This window comes from Lutra lutra, chromosome 2, assembly GCF_902655055.1.
Source record: "Lutra lutra chromosome 2, mLutLut1.2, whole genome shotgun sequence".
NCBI classification, from domain to species: domain Eukaryota; kingdom Metazoa; phylum Chordata; class Mammalia; order Carnivora; family Mustelidae; genus Lutra; species Lutra lutra.
The window spans coordinates 16,207,708-16,222,380 of NC_062279.1; the positions used below are offsets into that span (position 1 = coordinate 16,207,708).

Sequence of the window (14,673 nt, forward strand, 5' to 3'; positions counted from 1 at the left end):
ATTCATAAAAAATGAAGGCAGATTAACAACATTTTTAGATTACCAAAATCAGAGATAATTCATTATCTGCAAACTGTACTGTAAGAAGTGCCCTTCAAAGGAAATTCTTCAGGTTGAAAGGAAAAGAACATAGTGCCAGATGTCTACACAGGTTGATAGGAAGGAATAAAGAGTTCCAGAAGTGGTAAGTATGTAACAAATATAAAAGGATACACACACACACACACATATATATATATATATACATATACATATGTGTACCTAATTGTTTTCCTCCTAGTTTCTTCAAAAGATATGACTAAAGCAAAAATTACACTTTTATATTTGGGGATTTATAATATAATGTAAATTTAAGAAGTATACTATGACAACACTAAAGATTGGGGGTAGGTGGGTAAATGAAAGCATACTTACTCAAGGTTCTCTTGTTTTACCTGAAGTAATTCAATATAAACTCCATGTAAATTGTGATAAAAGTGCATACTGTAATCTCTAGAGCAACTATCAGAAAAAATATGACTAGAAAATAAGTTTCATCACCATTTCTCACTGAGTTGAAATAGCAATTTTATGATGTGCTAAATACTCCTATATCTGTGTACATCTGTTTCTGGACTCTTGTTCTTTTGCTCTTTGCCTTATTCCTGAACAAAACCCAAAAACTACATTGCTTTAAGTACCACGGACATATATTTGGCTTTTTGCTCTTTCATATGAATTTTTTAATCAGCTTGCCACATGCCATAAAAAAATCTCATAGGGAATTTGATTCTGATTACATTTAATACGCAAAGTTAAATCTGGGGAGTGGTTAGAGGTAAGACTTAGGAAAGTAGTGTCTCTGGGAAACCAGCGCTGCTGCCTGATGAGAGACAGTGAGTTTCATAAGCTCCTGCAGTCTGGCACTGAATTACACTCCAATGTTTACTGCCTGATGCTATGGAAAGTATTTAAAAACCTTTTTCGGATTCTATGAAACAGGAAGAGAAAGGCTACATAGGTAAACTTGTCCTCACCACAATTTTATCTCAGCCAAAAATTTGGTTGCTTTACCCATTTTCCCCCAGTGCTATTTCCAGGTTGCATTTGTAGCTTCCTCAGATACCGCATCGAGTGTGATCGTTATCTCTGTGGGGTAATAATGACCTGTGAATGCTCCCTGAAGAAAACGGTTCAAATCTACCGTGCAAAGTATATACGGTTCAACCAGCCTCTGGACCAAATGAGTATCAAGAACAACTTGGTAAATTAATAAAAGAAAGCGATAAAAATTAAGAGTGGGCTCTTTGGCCCTTTATTGTAGGTTAAGAGTATAATCAAGCTAACAGTGTCACTCTAGGTGAGGAGGGACCTGCAGAGGCCATCTTTATTCTCTTCTGGCCTCCATATGTAATTACATTCAAGCCATTCTGTTTGGAGTTGCCCTATGCCAACCCATTGAATCTGCTAACCTTCTGGCTCCTCCACTTCTTCATGTTCTTAATTCCCATATTTTCAGCTGATTCTGTATCTGTGGCCATACTCATTTCTTTGTTCCTGTTTTCCTCCTTGGCCCTCATCCATCTGGCAAATAAACCATTTCTCTGCCTACTCAGCTGCACTCAAGCAGCTGAGCATGGTCCTTTTTTTTTTTTTTTAAGATTTTTATTTGACAAAGAGAGAGAGAGAGATCACAAGTAGGCGGAGAGGCAATCAGAGAGAGAGAGAGAGGAGGAAGCCGGCTCCCCACTGAGCAGAGAGCCCGATGCGGGGCTCGATCCCAGGACCCTGGGATCAGGACCTGAGCCGAAGGCAGAGGCTTTAACCCACTGAGCCACTCAGGCGCCCCGTGAGCATGGTCCTTCTTTAAACCGTGATCACACATTTCAGAGTGAGCTCTCCGCCCTGGCAAACAGTATTATCAATTTGTCTCATCAATTATCTGGCCCACTTACCTGGTGGAGAAGATACAATTTCAGACTTTATCCTTTCTCTTCACACTTCTACTGCTTCCTGCCCTTTCCCTCATTCTCAGTTCACGGCTTCACCTTTTTAAAATTTTTATATTTTTATAAAAAAAAAACATGGAGTGGTTCATGACTTTGTATGTCATCCTTGTACACAGGGACTATGCTAATTTTTTCTGTCCTTCCAATTTCAGTACACATACTGCTGAAGCAAGCATATGGCTTCACTTTCTGCACTGAGAAAATAGAAAATCAAAAGAAACACCAAATCCGTGAATTTACCCAGCTCATCATTTTTTCCCTCTATACTAGATCTCATGTATCGACTTACAAATATACTGTGGCATCTCTGTGCTGGGGGGATCCCCCCTCAAGTCCATGATCCCTTCGTTATTGCATATGCATCTGTTCTGCTTTATGGTAAAACTCAGTGCTCCTGTCTGCCTTCTCACCTGCAGTCGTCTCCTCAGCCCCCTTTGGCCTGCGTCCCTTACCACTCCACTGCAAAGGCTGGTCGGTCTGTCCAATGAGATTCATCTTAATGCGCCTAATTCTAAGTGCTCAGTTTCCATTAAACTCACCTCAGCAGAATTTGAGACAGATGATCACTCCCTCTCTCTCTCTCTCTCTTTTTTTTTTTTTGGTGAAGATTTTATTTATTTATTTGAGCGCATGAGAGGGGGGAGGGTCAGAAGGAGAAGCAGGCTCCCCGTTGAGCAGGGAGCCCAATTTGGGGCTCGATCCCAGGACCCTGGGATGGACCCTGAGCTGAAGGGAGATGTTTAACCAACTCAGCCTCATGTTGTTCCCTCCATCCGAATGCCAGTCCTGACCTTATAAGCTGTTCTTGTGTCCTGAGCGTCAGCACCTGTCAGCGGCTCCGTGAAAACAAGTCCCGCCTTGTGCCTAGCACACGCACCTGTCTCTGTTCAGGACTCACAACTGCGCTCGGAGTTTTCCTCAGACTATGCGCTCCTCTTCATACTGACCGTTGCTTCCCCAGCATCTCAGACTCTTCCTGCCTCGTAAATGTTTGTGGAATGAAGGAGTGAGTAAAGAATACAATGAATCCAACTAAACTAGAGCTGGATAAGTCACAAGAGTACACACGTACCTCGGGGATGATAGAGTAGGTGATCACGGCGTGAAAAACAGAGGCGGATATTTTTTAAGCTGCTTTTGTGTCCTTTAAGGCAACTCCATTGATGATGATGACCCCCGTGAATGGTACCAGTGCACAAAGAAACGCCACTGTCTTAAGTGGTAGAATCTGTGTGTGTTTTAAGCATCGGGTTTGTAGGTGAACTAGAGTGAGTTCAAAGGACCTGAGAGATGCTTACTGAACATCTAGAGAGAGACAGGCAGTTGGTGGTATGGATCTCAGCAGGAGGCTCTGGTGTGAAGACAACAATCTGGACGTCTTTGAAAAGTATAAGGAATGTTAGCCATGGGGTGGGATGAGCTGAGAGAGTAAGTGGGAGCAGCAGAGGCCTAGGTTCTTCTTTTTTTTCCTCAAAGATTTTATTTATTTATTTGACAGAGAAATCACAAGTAGGCAGAGAGGCAGGCAGAGAGAACATGGCCACCCAGGTGCCCAGGGGCCTAGGTTCTGACATACTTCAACACTTAGGAGAGAAGTAGCTAGCAAAGGACAGGGGAGGCTATAAAGAGATGAAGAGGGAAATTTGTATTCCAGACACATACAAGATTTGATGGAAGACTGGGGCGCCTGGGTGGCTCAGCTGGTTAAGTGTCTGCCTTCAGCTCAGGTCATGATCCCAGGGTCCTGGGATCAAGCCCCGAATTGGGCTCCTTGCTCAGTGGGGAGTCTGCTTCTCCTTCTTCTGCTGCCTGCCACTCTCCCTGCTTGTGCTCTATCAAATAAATAAATAAAATATTTAAAACAACAAAGAACCCCCCAAACAGTAGAAGATGATGGTAAGAGTTTTATAAAGCATGGGAGAGAATCTTAGACACCAAGAGGAAGATGTTTCAAGAGGGGTATGGTCAACTGTGCTCAATTCACAGTTAGAGCAATGTAGTCCTGCATTCAACATGTTATTGTGTTTTCAACAGGCTAAATTATAAATAGTTTAAAATAAAATATCTTGTAATTAATGGAAATATTCATTTTTTCATCATTTACTTATTTCATGTGCTATGATTATAAGAGTAAAAATGAAGCATTTCAGGAATTAAAGTGTAGTCCCCATTGTTAACTTTATACAACACAAAGTCAGGAAAGAAGACACTGGTTGCTAACTACACGTGCTTTACTTTATAAGTTGTTCAGTCTCTTTACAACTCTGCGAGTTAGGTGGACTGGTTTTATCTTGTGTGCTGCCTCTAGTGGATTGAATTGGTAATGTCACCTTCAAGCTACGTATTGATAAAAGTCCTGCGCTATGTCTGGATTCAACTACTAAGGGGGCTGTGATCAGTTATCCATGATGGCCAAAGGTGTGGGGAAATGACAGATATAGCTCTAACTTATGTTTATTTGTCCTCCTTTTACAAATGTGGAAACTGGAGTCCAAAAATAATTTCCCCAAGACCATACTGCTTATAAGCATTGAAGTGAAGATTTGAAAGCCTGTAACTTTTCACAAATTGTTAATAGACCATTATGGATAGAGCAGTTTTGCTAGTGAACACAGAGAAATGAACTTCTGAGCATCTTTGAAAAATTTAAAAGTAAATTCGCAATCTTTATTTGATAGTATGTGAAATTTCCTTGTAAGAGGAGACATAATAAATAAATAAATAATAAAGCCCATAAGGAATAGATAAAATTATAAAACTGATCTCCAAACCTCATAGCTCAGTTTATTCTTTATCTTCAAACATGCATAAATAAATATTGATACACATCAATTATGCAGGCATTAAAATAATAATATAGATTATATTTATTGACAAGGAGAAGGACATTCAAAATACATTGTTAGGAGAAAAAGGATATAAAAAACACATATAGTATGGCCTTACATTGAAAAAAAATGTACACACACACACAAATATATATATAATTTTTTGCATGGGGTAATACATGGATGCATATACTTTAAAATAATAACCAGGGTCATATTTGACAGTAGAGTTTGGTGATCCTATTTTGCTTATTTTCTAACTTTCCCCATGGAATAATTTTTTAAAATAAAGGAAAACATTTTAAAACAAAAGTGTTATTGACAGTCAATATTAGCAAGGAGGGGGTGAAAAGAAATTTTGTGTTTCACATAAATGTAAAAATGACTACTGCTATCCTTTAAATACTAAAAGGATAGATATTATTAAAGTATAGAAATATATTATTAAAATATAATTTTAATTCTATCAAATAATCTGTTAACTATGAGATCTTTAGAGACCGTGAACAAAACAGTAACTTACAGCGTCTGTAGGTGTCCCCAGCCCATCATAATACATCACTCCTAGCTGGTAAATTGCTTGATGGTCTTTCTCCTTGATTTCTTCAAACTGTTCTAATGCTTCTTCATACCATCCCTGAAAGCTCCCAGGAAATATTGAATTATTTTCATTATTACCTTAAAGTAATCCCAAATACTTAATTCCCACCTAAATCTGGCTAGGAGCACCAAATATAACAAAAGATGGCAACAAATTTATGGAATTTGCAAGTATGGCATCGACAATAGTCAGCACACTATAAAATCAATTAAATAGATGTGAATATGGCAACTGAGGGTAGTGACCAGGAAGAATCTGGGTGAGATTTCTCTTTTGCTTTCACTCTTACTTTCGGATATTGCCAAACTTCTCTTGAAATGATAGTGCAGCCCTCTTCAATCCATCCTACCATATACCCTCACCACTTCTGGAGTCTGAGAAACTTCAGAGCTGGGGCCAGAGCATCAGAGAAAATGTGAACATCAGGATATTCACTATCATTAAATATCCACTACGTGGATGGCTCATGTCCTCCAGGTTTGCAGTTCTCAGCTAGGGAGAAGACATGGAACAACAAATGTGATCCTCTAAAATTATCTTTCTCCCATGCTTCCTTTGGAAACCTACATGTTTTAAGGCTCCTCAACAGTGCTATGATCTGATGCTATGGTGTGAGGGACTAATGGGGCTGATATCTTACTCCACAGGGAAAATGTCTTGCACTAAAGACTGAATTCTTTGTAATCATGGAAAGAAAGTCTGTAACTAAACTGGAAAGTTATTACTTAGGGAGAGCAGACCAGAGAAAAGCAACTTCTGGAAGGCACAATAGCAACTGAAATCCTTTTTTCATAAACTATAATGAATCAACAAATTGACAAAACCAATTAAAACTGCACCAAAATACTAAGAAATACTGATTTTAAAGAACACATAATAATGAGTTAATAACCTAGCTGTTAAGACTCATTCTCCTTTCTGGCTAATGATTGGCCTAGATGTGAGGGAGCTGGAGAAGTTAGAATATGCTATAGGAAGAAAGAGAAAGGAGGTCCTTTTAGTTTTCATGATTTTTAATACCATCTACATGCTGGAAAATCTCAAATATATATATTTTCAACCCAGACTTCTCCTTGGAGACCTAGACTCTTAATGTGTAAGTTTCTACTTTGAAACCTGTCTACATGGATGACAACGGACATCCAAAACACCATGTGTATGAAACCTGAACTCTTGACTATCTTCTCAATAGTCACCCTCCCCATTCCTCTACTTTTCATCCATGATGCTATTATTTGTGTCTCCAAAGTAAATCCAGGACCCAGCTTCCACTGCACCATTCTGGTCAAGACCAGCATCCTCTCTTGCCTAAATTAGTATGATTTTCCCCTAAACTGCTCTTGGTTTCATGCCTGCCTTCTAATCTGTTCATCATGGACTTAAGACACTTGAGTACTTTCTTATTACAATTTAAACAAAGCTCATCTAAAGCCATTCTCTGCCTTGCTTGTTACCACATTGGTCTCAATTTCTAGAGCTCACAGAGCACGCCCTCATCTCTGAAACATTGCATTTTCTCCCCTTTGCCTGGAATGCACTTGCACTGGGCTGTTTGCATTGCTCGCTTCATTTTCTTCAAATTAGTTTCTTTCTTTTTTTTTTTTTTTTTAAGATTATTTATTCATTGGAGAGAGCATGAGCGAGCGAGAGCAGGAACAGCGGGATGGGTGAGAGGGAGAGGGAGAAGCAGACTCCCTGCTGAGCAGGGAGCCCGATACAGGGCTTCATCCTGGAATCCGGAACCATGACCCAAGCTGAAAGCAGACACTTAACCAGCAGAGTCACCCAGGTGACTCTCTTCAAATTAGTTTTAACCACAGGTCTTTCCACCCTCTCCCTAAGTTAATCTCTTAACTTACCCAGTTAACTGCTCTCATAGTATTCCTTCTTATTTGTAATGATGTATTCATTTATTTCCTTCCCCTAGTAGACTAAGTTTCATGAAATGGCGACTATTCTGGTCCCCTCATCATGATATAGTCTGAACTTAGCATAGTAATAGTGAACACCTATAAAAAACACGTATTAGGTGCCACGCCCTGTTAGTAATACTTCTACAATGAATACATCCTTACAGTGGCTCTAGGAAACACAGATTACCCCCCTTTTACAGATGAAGAAACTGAGACTCTAAGAGGTGAAGTCTTTGTGTCCAAGGCTACACAGTTAATAAGTACTAGGAATCATACTACCTGACCTGATGCCCCAAGCTGAGATCATTCTCTTAACCTATGCTAGCCTCACGGTGACAGGTGCATGATGAGCCCTCAACAAATATTTGTCATCAGAAGAAAGGATGGGACAATCAGATTTAGGGGTAAGTGGGATAGAGGTTAATAGCTGCCCAAATAGTCAGTGAGTGGTGACAGGATTGGGGACAGCTGGTCCATTTCCACATGTCCCCGTGGGGGTCCATGAAGGACTGCTGTTATATATATTATATGTTTTACACAGTTTCGCCTACATCTGCACCTCAGGATGCCTCAGTGTAATGTGGAGAAAGAGGGCAGCTACCCTCCTACCTCTGGAGAGGAACATATGAAGCCTCTAAGTGCTAGGTAAGAATCAGGGTCTTTAGTTGTTATTCATATGAAAAGAATTTATAAATGATATTATTTGGGGCAAAAATATAAAAGTGATATTTTTAATTTCTAATGTGAGAATGGATTATATACCAGAATGACTCCTATAAATGACTTTCATTAGAATGACTTTTATGGAGGAAGGTCAAATATCTCCTTAATCTTGTACTTAAAGCCATAACCATACCTATGGAATTTACCAGAATTCCCTCTGCATAAAGGAACTCTACAGGAAATTTTGCAATGAGGATCTAACAACAGCATTATATGAAATGAAAAATGGGAAAAATGAAATAGAAAAAAAACAGAGAGGGAGGTAAATCATATGAGACTCTTACCTCTATGGGACAAACTGAGGGTTGCTGGAGGGAAAGGGGATGGGGGGATGGAGTAACTGGGTGAGGGACATTAAGGAGGACACATGATGTAATGAGCACTGGGTCTTCTATGCAACTGAAGAATCTCTAAATTGTACCCCTGAAACTAATAATATGCTATATGTTAATTAAATTGAATTTAAATACATTTTAAAAAATGAAGGAAAAAAAACCAAGCAGGAGATAATACCTCTTCAAAATATAGTTGGCCTCGGAGGAAATATGCCATAGCATCCCCTCTTCTTATTCTTTCCTTCAAGAGCTGCAATGCCTTATCCACCAAATTCTCATGGCTGTAACGATCTGGTTTTAAAAAGGTAAAGAATTCCATCTTTATCCCTATGATATGAATTTCCACTCTTGAAGTCATGAATTATATAGAACTCATCTGGCACTGTTTATACTAGTTTCCTTCCTGGCTCTCATTTATAAAACTGGCCTCCTTAGCTCAAGGGAAAAAGATGATGACAGCACCTAACACTGCACCAGGTATAATCATAAAATATGTGTTGATTGGTTTCCAAGCCCACCTGGTTTACTAATAGGAGCTTGAGCACTGCAGTCTGTGTGCAGTTCCTTAGGCAAAGCTACCCTGTGGATGAGTGAAATTCTTAATTTGAGCCTTAATTAGATCTACTCTAACTAAATGAGCTAGTGCCATTCCCAATTTAATATTTGTAAATCTATGGAAACAAAATGGTAGCTTTCAATGCTGATTTGAAGTAAAGTGTGGCGTTGTTTTCTTTAACAGAAGTGACATCTGGCTTCTCTTTTGCAGAAGGGTGTCCTAAAGTCTTAAGAGTAAAATCAGGATTGGAATCTAATTATGAGACTTCTCCACTGAGGATTGGTTACCAGGTGAGCAGCAATTTCTCAGATTCCTACCGGAAAGCTAGAAAGGATTGGAAAATTAACCAGTTCCTTCACAGCAGTTAAGGCTCCTATTTCTTGTCTTTTCTGCTCTGGTGTACAAAACTGACTTTTAGTGAGAATATTATCAGAATTTGTACCAGTCTTTTCCTTCCTCCATTGGAAGAATTTTGGGTTCTTAGCACCATACCGGGATAGAGAGGTATAAAAGGGGTTCTTGGGCAACTTTTCACTGGTCAATTTCATCCTGTTTCCACAATGTGTATTCTGTAAACAAGAATAAAAAAAAAAACAAGATGGTAGAAGTGTCTTCCTCCAGAAAAAAATGCAAAAAGATTCCACTCTCAGGTGGCACTCATAAAATGCAGTCTCCCCACATTTGCCTAGGGATGGGGCAGCAAACTACAAGCTCAGGGATGTGCACATTCTTTCTGAGGAAACCAGGGCCATCCATAGCTAGGAGAGGCACAAGCATCCTCCATTCTGTTTTCACAGTGTGGGATGAAAGAGGAGGCCATTGGCAAGTCCTCGCTAGCTGTGAGTTCACATCTGCAGTGGCTTGTGACATCACGACACCTGCCACTAGCAGGAACTGGGAACCCTGACCATAGACAGAGTTCTTGTGCACTGGTACTATGCCTCCTTACTGAAGCTCATGACACTCATTCATTTCAGACTAAAGCATTTGTCTGTTTTACCTGGGAACACACTTTATTTTAGCTGTTTTGTTCAGTTTTATCTTCCCGTCTGCATTGGATTGCCATGTTATAAGATGGATCAGAGTCGAATGGACAATCAAAGCCTTCATATAAAATGTAGAGGCCACCTCATTGGGGATGAAGGAGTCCAGGTTGGCCCAGGCTGAGGGTAGTGAGACAGCAAACTCAGTTGTTGCTATGCTTTTTTGTTTACTCCTTGGTGTTCTACTGTTATAGCTGACTCCAACCAATCAGGGACAAGCTTCCAGTAAAGGCTCCTGATTGGTGGTGAGGAAAAGAACTCAAGAGACCTTTAATGTGATTGGAAAGCGGCATTTATGCTATTATGTGAAACTATTTTGGGCAATAAATTGTTTCATTAATAAGAATGAAGTGCCGAAAAGGGAGATGATTCAGTATTGGGGGGGGGGGGGGGGGAACCACTGCAGTATCTTCGTCATTTTGAAAGAGGCATTTAATCTTTTAAAAGGTCAACTTCCTCATCTGTAGTTTGAACTATTAGTTTGCACTAGAGGATTTCCAAATGCCTGTTGCTAGATATATAAAATTTTTTGATTATATGATTCCCAAACCCTTTGTATCAGTGAATGTTAAAGTTTCCAGTGAGCTTTGAGGTGAAGCAATAATAGGTTAAGTATGTAGAAGAAAACCGACTCAAATAGAATATTATCAATTTACCGAGAAACTGGTTACAGAAGTTTTCATTTTTCTGAAGACATCATCCTGTGTGCTATTATATCTAAAACGGCTCAGAAAAACCTTGGCATATTCAGGAAGGTCATAGGAGATGAAGCAAGTCAAGAAACATTTCCCTACCTTCTTTGAACTCATGTTGCTCTCTGTGGTTACAATACTGCACAGGGTTTTTGTTGTTGTAGCTTAAAAGAAGCGTTGCAGGAGGTCTAGAAAACATAAGCAAAGATTGATTGAGCTCTCTTAAATGCCAGGTTTGTTCTAAGTGCTTCACAGGCAGTAACTCCTACAAAACTTTATGAGATAGGAGCTATTATGAGGCCCTTTTAACATATGAGAACATGGAGGAGGTTAAGTAACTTCCCTAGGGTCCTAGGGCTAGGACGTGGGACAACTGGGACACCCCAGCACCCCTGCACCTCATCATTATTCTATGCTATTCTCCCAAAACTGATGATCTTTCTAAGGGCCACGACTCCTGTAAGAGAATACACCAAAATTTGGTACTTCATAATTTTAGAAAATGAGATCTAAGAAGATTTTAAAAAGGAAAGTCTGGGTTTATTTCTGTCAAATCTTGGGGTTAGACATAAAATCATCATTTGAAACTCGACAACTGTGTGCAGAGCATGCTGTAAGTTTAACGAATTCTCTAATAAAAATTGTAGACATTAAATGATGATATAGAAACTGAAAGAAATCCACAGTCTTAAAGGGAAGTGCCGGTGTAGTAGATGCTGATGGTGCCCTTCCAGATCCTCGTTACTACTTAGTGCCCATCCCCAGCTGCTGGCAGTATTAATTGAAAACAACTCACAGCTGTTCCTTCTTCCTCTGTCCCCCTGCCAAACATGAGTCCCCTCAGTCCTGGACACTTTGCTCCCTCCTTCTCAGAGACTGATCACTGGCATGAGCACTTGGAAGGCCAGTTCCTATGGAGAGACACAATCTGCCATGAGTCTTGAGCATTCTGGCACATCCTTGCTGGGTATGTCAAGAACACGGGCCATGACTGCTTTCCACATGGGTCATTTCTCAGGGTTGTGTTTGCAGTGAGTACCCTTGAGGGATAGGGTAATAACTCCCCACAGATAAAGAACAGGCTTGTTTCTCTGAGAAGTACTAAATCCTTCCCCCTCCTCCATTCTGTTCTCTTATAATGCAGCCTATGGAATATATGCATCTATCGCCGGTCCTTTGTATGACCTCTGTGGGAATTAGGGGTCATAGGGAACCAGTTTCAGCAGCATGCAGACAACTCTGGCTATTGCTTTTACTATGAGTGAGAAAGTCATTTATCTCTGACCCAGGAGTGTTGTGTGTTCTACCAAGATCTATGCAACATGTTGCTTGTGAGTTATAAGTAGACTAAAACCTCAGGCCTGCACAATTCTTGGTACGCCTTTGCCTCAAGGTGAGATGAACTTGGAAATATGATATGTTCTCTGTGAGATCAGAATGAAGCTAGTTGCCATCTGAGCCCACATTCCTACTTAGCATTCCCTCCTTGCCACCAGATTGTGCTTCTTTTACTTCCCTTTTCCTGAGAGTTACCACCACCACCCCCTCCCTGCCCCAGCCTAGCACTTGAATAAAAATCCCTGGCTCAGACTCTGCTTCTAGGGAAACTGACCTAACAATAGAGATATATGGAGGAAGAGGTATTTTATTCCTATTTTTCTTTTTTCTTTTCTTTTTTTTTTTTAAGATTTTATTTATTTATTTGACAGAGAGAGAGATCAGAAGTAGGCAGAGAGACAGGCAGAGAGAGAGAGAGAGAGAAGGAAACAGGCTCCCTGCTGAGCAGAGAACCCGATGCAGGACTCGATCCCAGGACCCTGAGATCATGACCTGAGCCGAAGGCAGAGGCTTTAACCCACTGAGCCACCCAGGTGCCCTATTCCTATTTTTCTAAAGTCATCAAAATAAAGGATAACTTTCCTTCCAATAAACTTTTAGACACAGTATACTGTGGATAGTATGTACAGTATAGTATATGAATATTTTGATAAAATAATACATGATTGGCAAGAGGACTAAAATTAGCCTAATGATGAATAACCTTATTAAAATGCTGGATGATGGGAAGGAAAGAATGATCTGAGAGTAGGGGAAGTCCATAGAGATGGAGACAGAAGTTATAGCTACTTCTCTGTCAGCAGAGTGGCGCCAGATAGAATTGTAGGACAGAGCTGAAGCCAAATGAGTATTTCAGGCACGCTGGGACTCCTCTGTGGTTATGCCTTAGCAGGGATTCGAATTTGAATGAACATAAATACAAATGATAAACGTGAAAAGCCAGGGGAAAAAGATAACAAGTGTTTAGAACAGACTAGATTGTAGTACTGCAAGTGAGAAATCAGTAAGTCTTAATGATAATGCCGCAAGACTTCTATTTAATTTTTAAAAACTTAAAAATGAAAAACTAAAAAATTGAATAGAAACAAAATAACTTTTGGATATATGTGTAAAGAATGAAGTAAAATAATACGACCAACATCCATTGCCTGCCATTTTAATGTTTAAAAGATCCATTACCTTTAAGTCTCCTGTAGGCCCCTCATCTAGACCTCATCCTTCCTCCCCTCTCAGCCACCCTACCCAAACACTCCCTCCTCTCCCCAGGAAACTTTTTCATGTTTCCTAGCTATCTGTGTTTTCTCTTCTGCTAGTATCTGCCTTTGTGACATTTGTCTTGTTGAGTTGTAGTCCTACATATGTCAAGCGTGTCTCTTATAAATAGCCTTCGTTTAGATTCGTTGATTCTTTGTTATAACCAGGCCGATAACCTTTGAATATTACCGGTACATTTAGTTCTTTTACATTTATTTTAATCACGTTGAATTAGAATGATTCTGTACTTTCAATCCATTTGCTTTATTCATGTTTCTTTTTTTATTACCTGTTGTTGGATTTATTGAACTGACTAGCTATTTATTTTGCTTTGAGAATGCTGAACTTCCTGAGTCGTGGGTTGGTGTCTTTGAATAATTCTCAGACATAATGTCTTTATGTTAGTTTCGGGTTCCTAAAGCTCCTGTAACAAATTACCACAAACTTTGTGGCTCAAGACAACAAAAATTTACTCTTTCATAGTTCTGGAGGCTATAAGTCCAAAATCAAGGTGTTGTCAGGGCCATGGTCCCTCTGGTTCTACGGAAGAAACCATCCCAGATTTCTTTCCTAGCTTCTGGTGGTTGCTGGCAATATTTGGGGATCCTAGGCTGGTAGCTGTGTCACTCCATCTTGATCTCTGTCTTCACATGGCCTTCTTTATGCATCTCTTCTACCCTGTGTGTCCTCTGCTTATAAGGACACCAGCCCCTGGATTGGGGCCCACCCTAATCTAGTATGACCTCAACTTCACTTGATTTTTTTGTGAAGATCTTTTTTTTCAAATAAGTTTACATTCACAGGAATCAGTTTTATAGGACTTTGATTATATCTTTTTGGAGAACACAGTTCAGCCCACTACATTCTTCAAATATGGCTCTAGCCCTCTTTTCTTTTCTGGCATTCTACTTAAACCTTCCTCCCATATCTCTTATTCTGTTTTTCACATTTGCCATCTGTTATATCTCTTTTTGCCACATTCTAAGTAATCTTTTCAGCACTCCTTCCCATTTTATTAATCCTTTCTTTAGCCACATCTGGTCTGCTATTAATACTTAAAATCTTAATATTAGATATTAAAAAATTTTTTATTGAAGTGTAACATAAATACAGAAATGTATATGTAAGTTTCCAGCTTGATGAATTTTCACGCAGATCAAGAAAGAGAAAATAGGGGTGCCTGGGTGGCTCAGAGTGGGTTAAGCCGCTGCCTTCGGCTCGGGTCATGATCTCAGGGTCCTGGGATCGAGTCCCACATCGGGCTCTCTGCTCAGCAAGAAGCCTGCTTCCCTCTCTCTCTCTCTCTCTCTGCCTGCCTCTCCATCTACTTGTGATCTCTCTCTGTCAAATAAATAAATAAAATCTTTAAAAAAAATAAATAAAATTAAAAAAAAGAAAGAGA

General features: G+C 39.7%; 1 protein-coding gene and 1 non-coding gene across 11 annotated transcripts in view; both read right to left on the minus strand.

Moving 5' to 3' along the window:
- Positions 1–14,673, minus strand: part of LRP2BP (LRP2 binding protein) — a 39,069-nt gene that overhangs the window by 15,977 nt on the left and 8,419 nt on the right. For 2 of the 10 annotated variants that reach the window (XR_007124680.1, XM_047715084.1), the window contains exons 2-5: positions 10,782–10,867; positions 9,387–9,513; positions 8,567–8,679; positions 5,340–5,453 (exon numbers count right to left, since the gene is read on the minus strand). Coding sequence is in view for 9 of the 10 variants with exons in the window: in XM_047715084.1 (XP_047571040.1) it covers positions 5,340–5,453; positions 8,567–8,679; positions 9,387–9,513; positions 10,782–10,796 (369 nt within the window). In the remaining variant the exon portion in view is untranslated. Of the gene's footprint in view, positions 1–5,339; positions 5,454–8,566; positions 8,680–9,386; positions 9,517–10,781; positions 10,868–11,475; positions 11,591–14,673 lie in introns of those variants that run through there. The other 8 variants (XM_047715093.1, XM_047715097.1, XM_047715094.1 and 5 more) reach the window with 8 other exon arrangements.
- On the minus strand, positions 2,058–2,164 carry LOC125094577 (U6 spliceosomal RNA). The gene has a single exon (XR_007125590.1). It is a non-coding gene; the product is annotated as a U6 spliceosomal RNA (small nuclear RNA).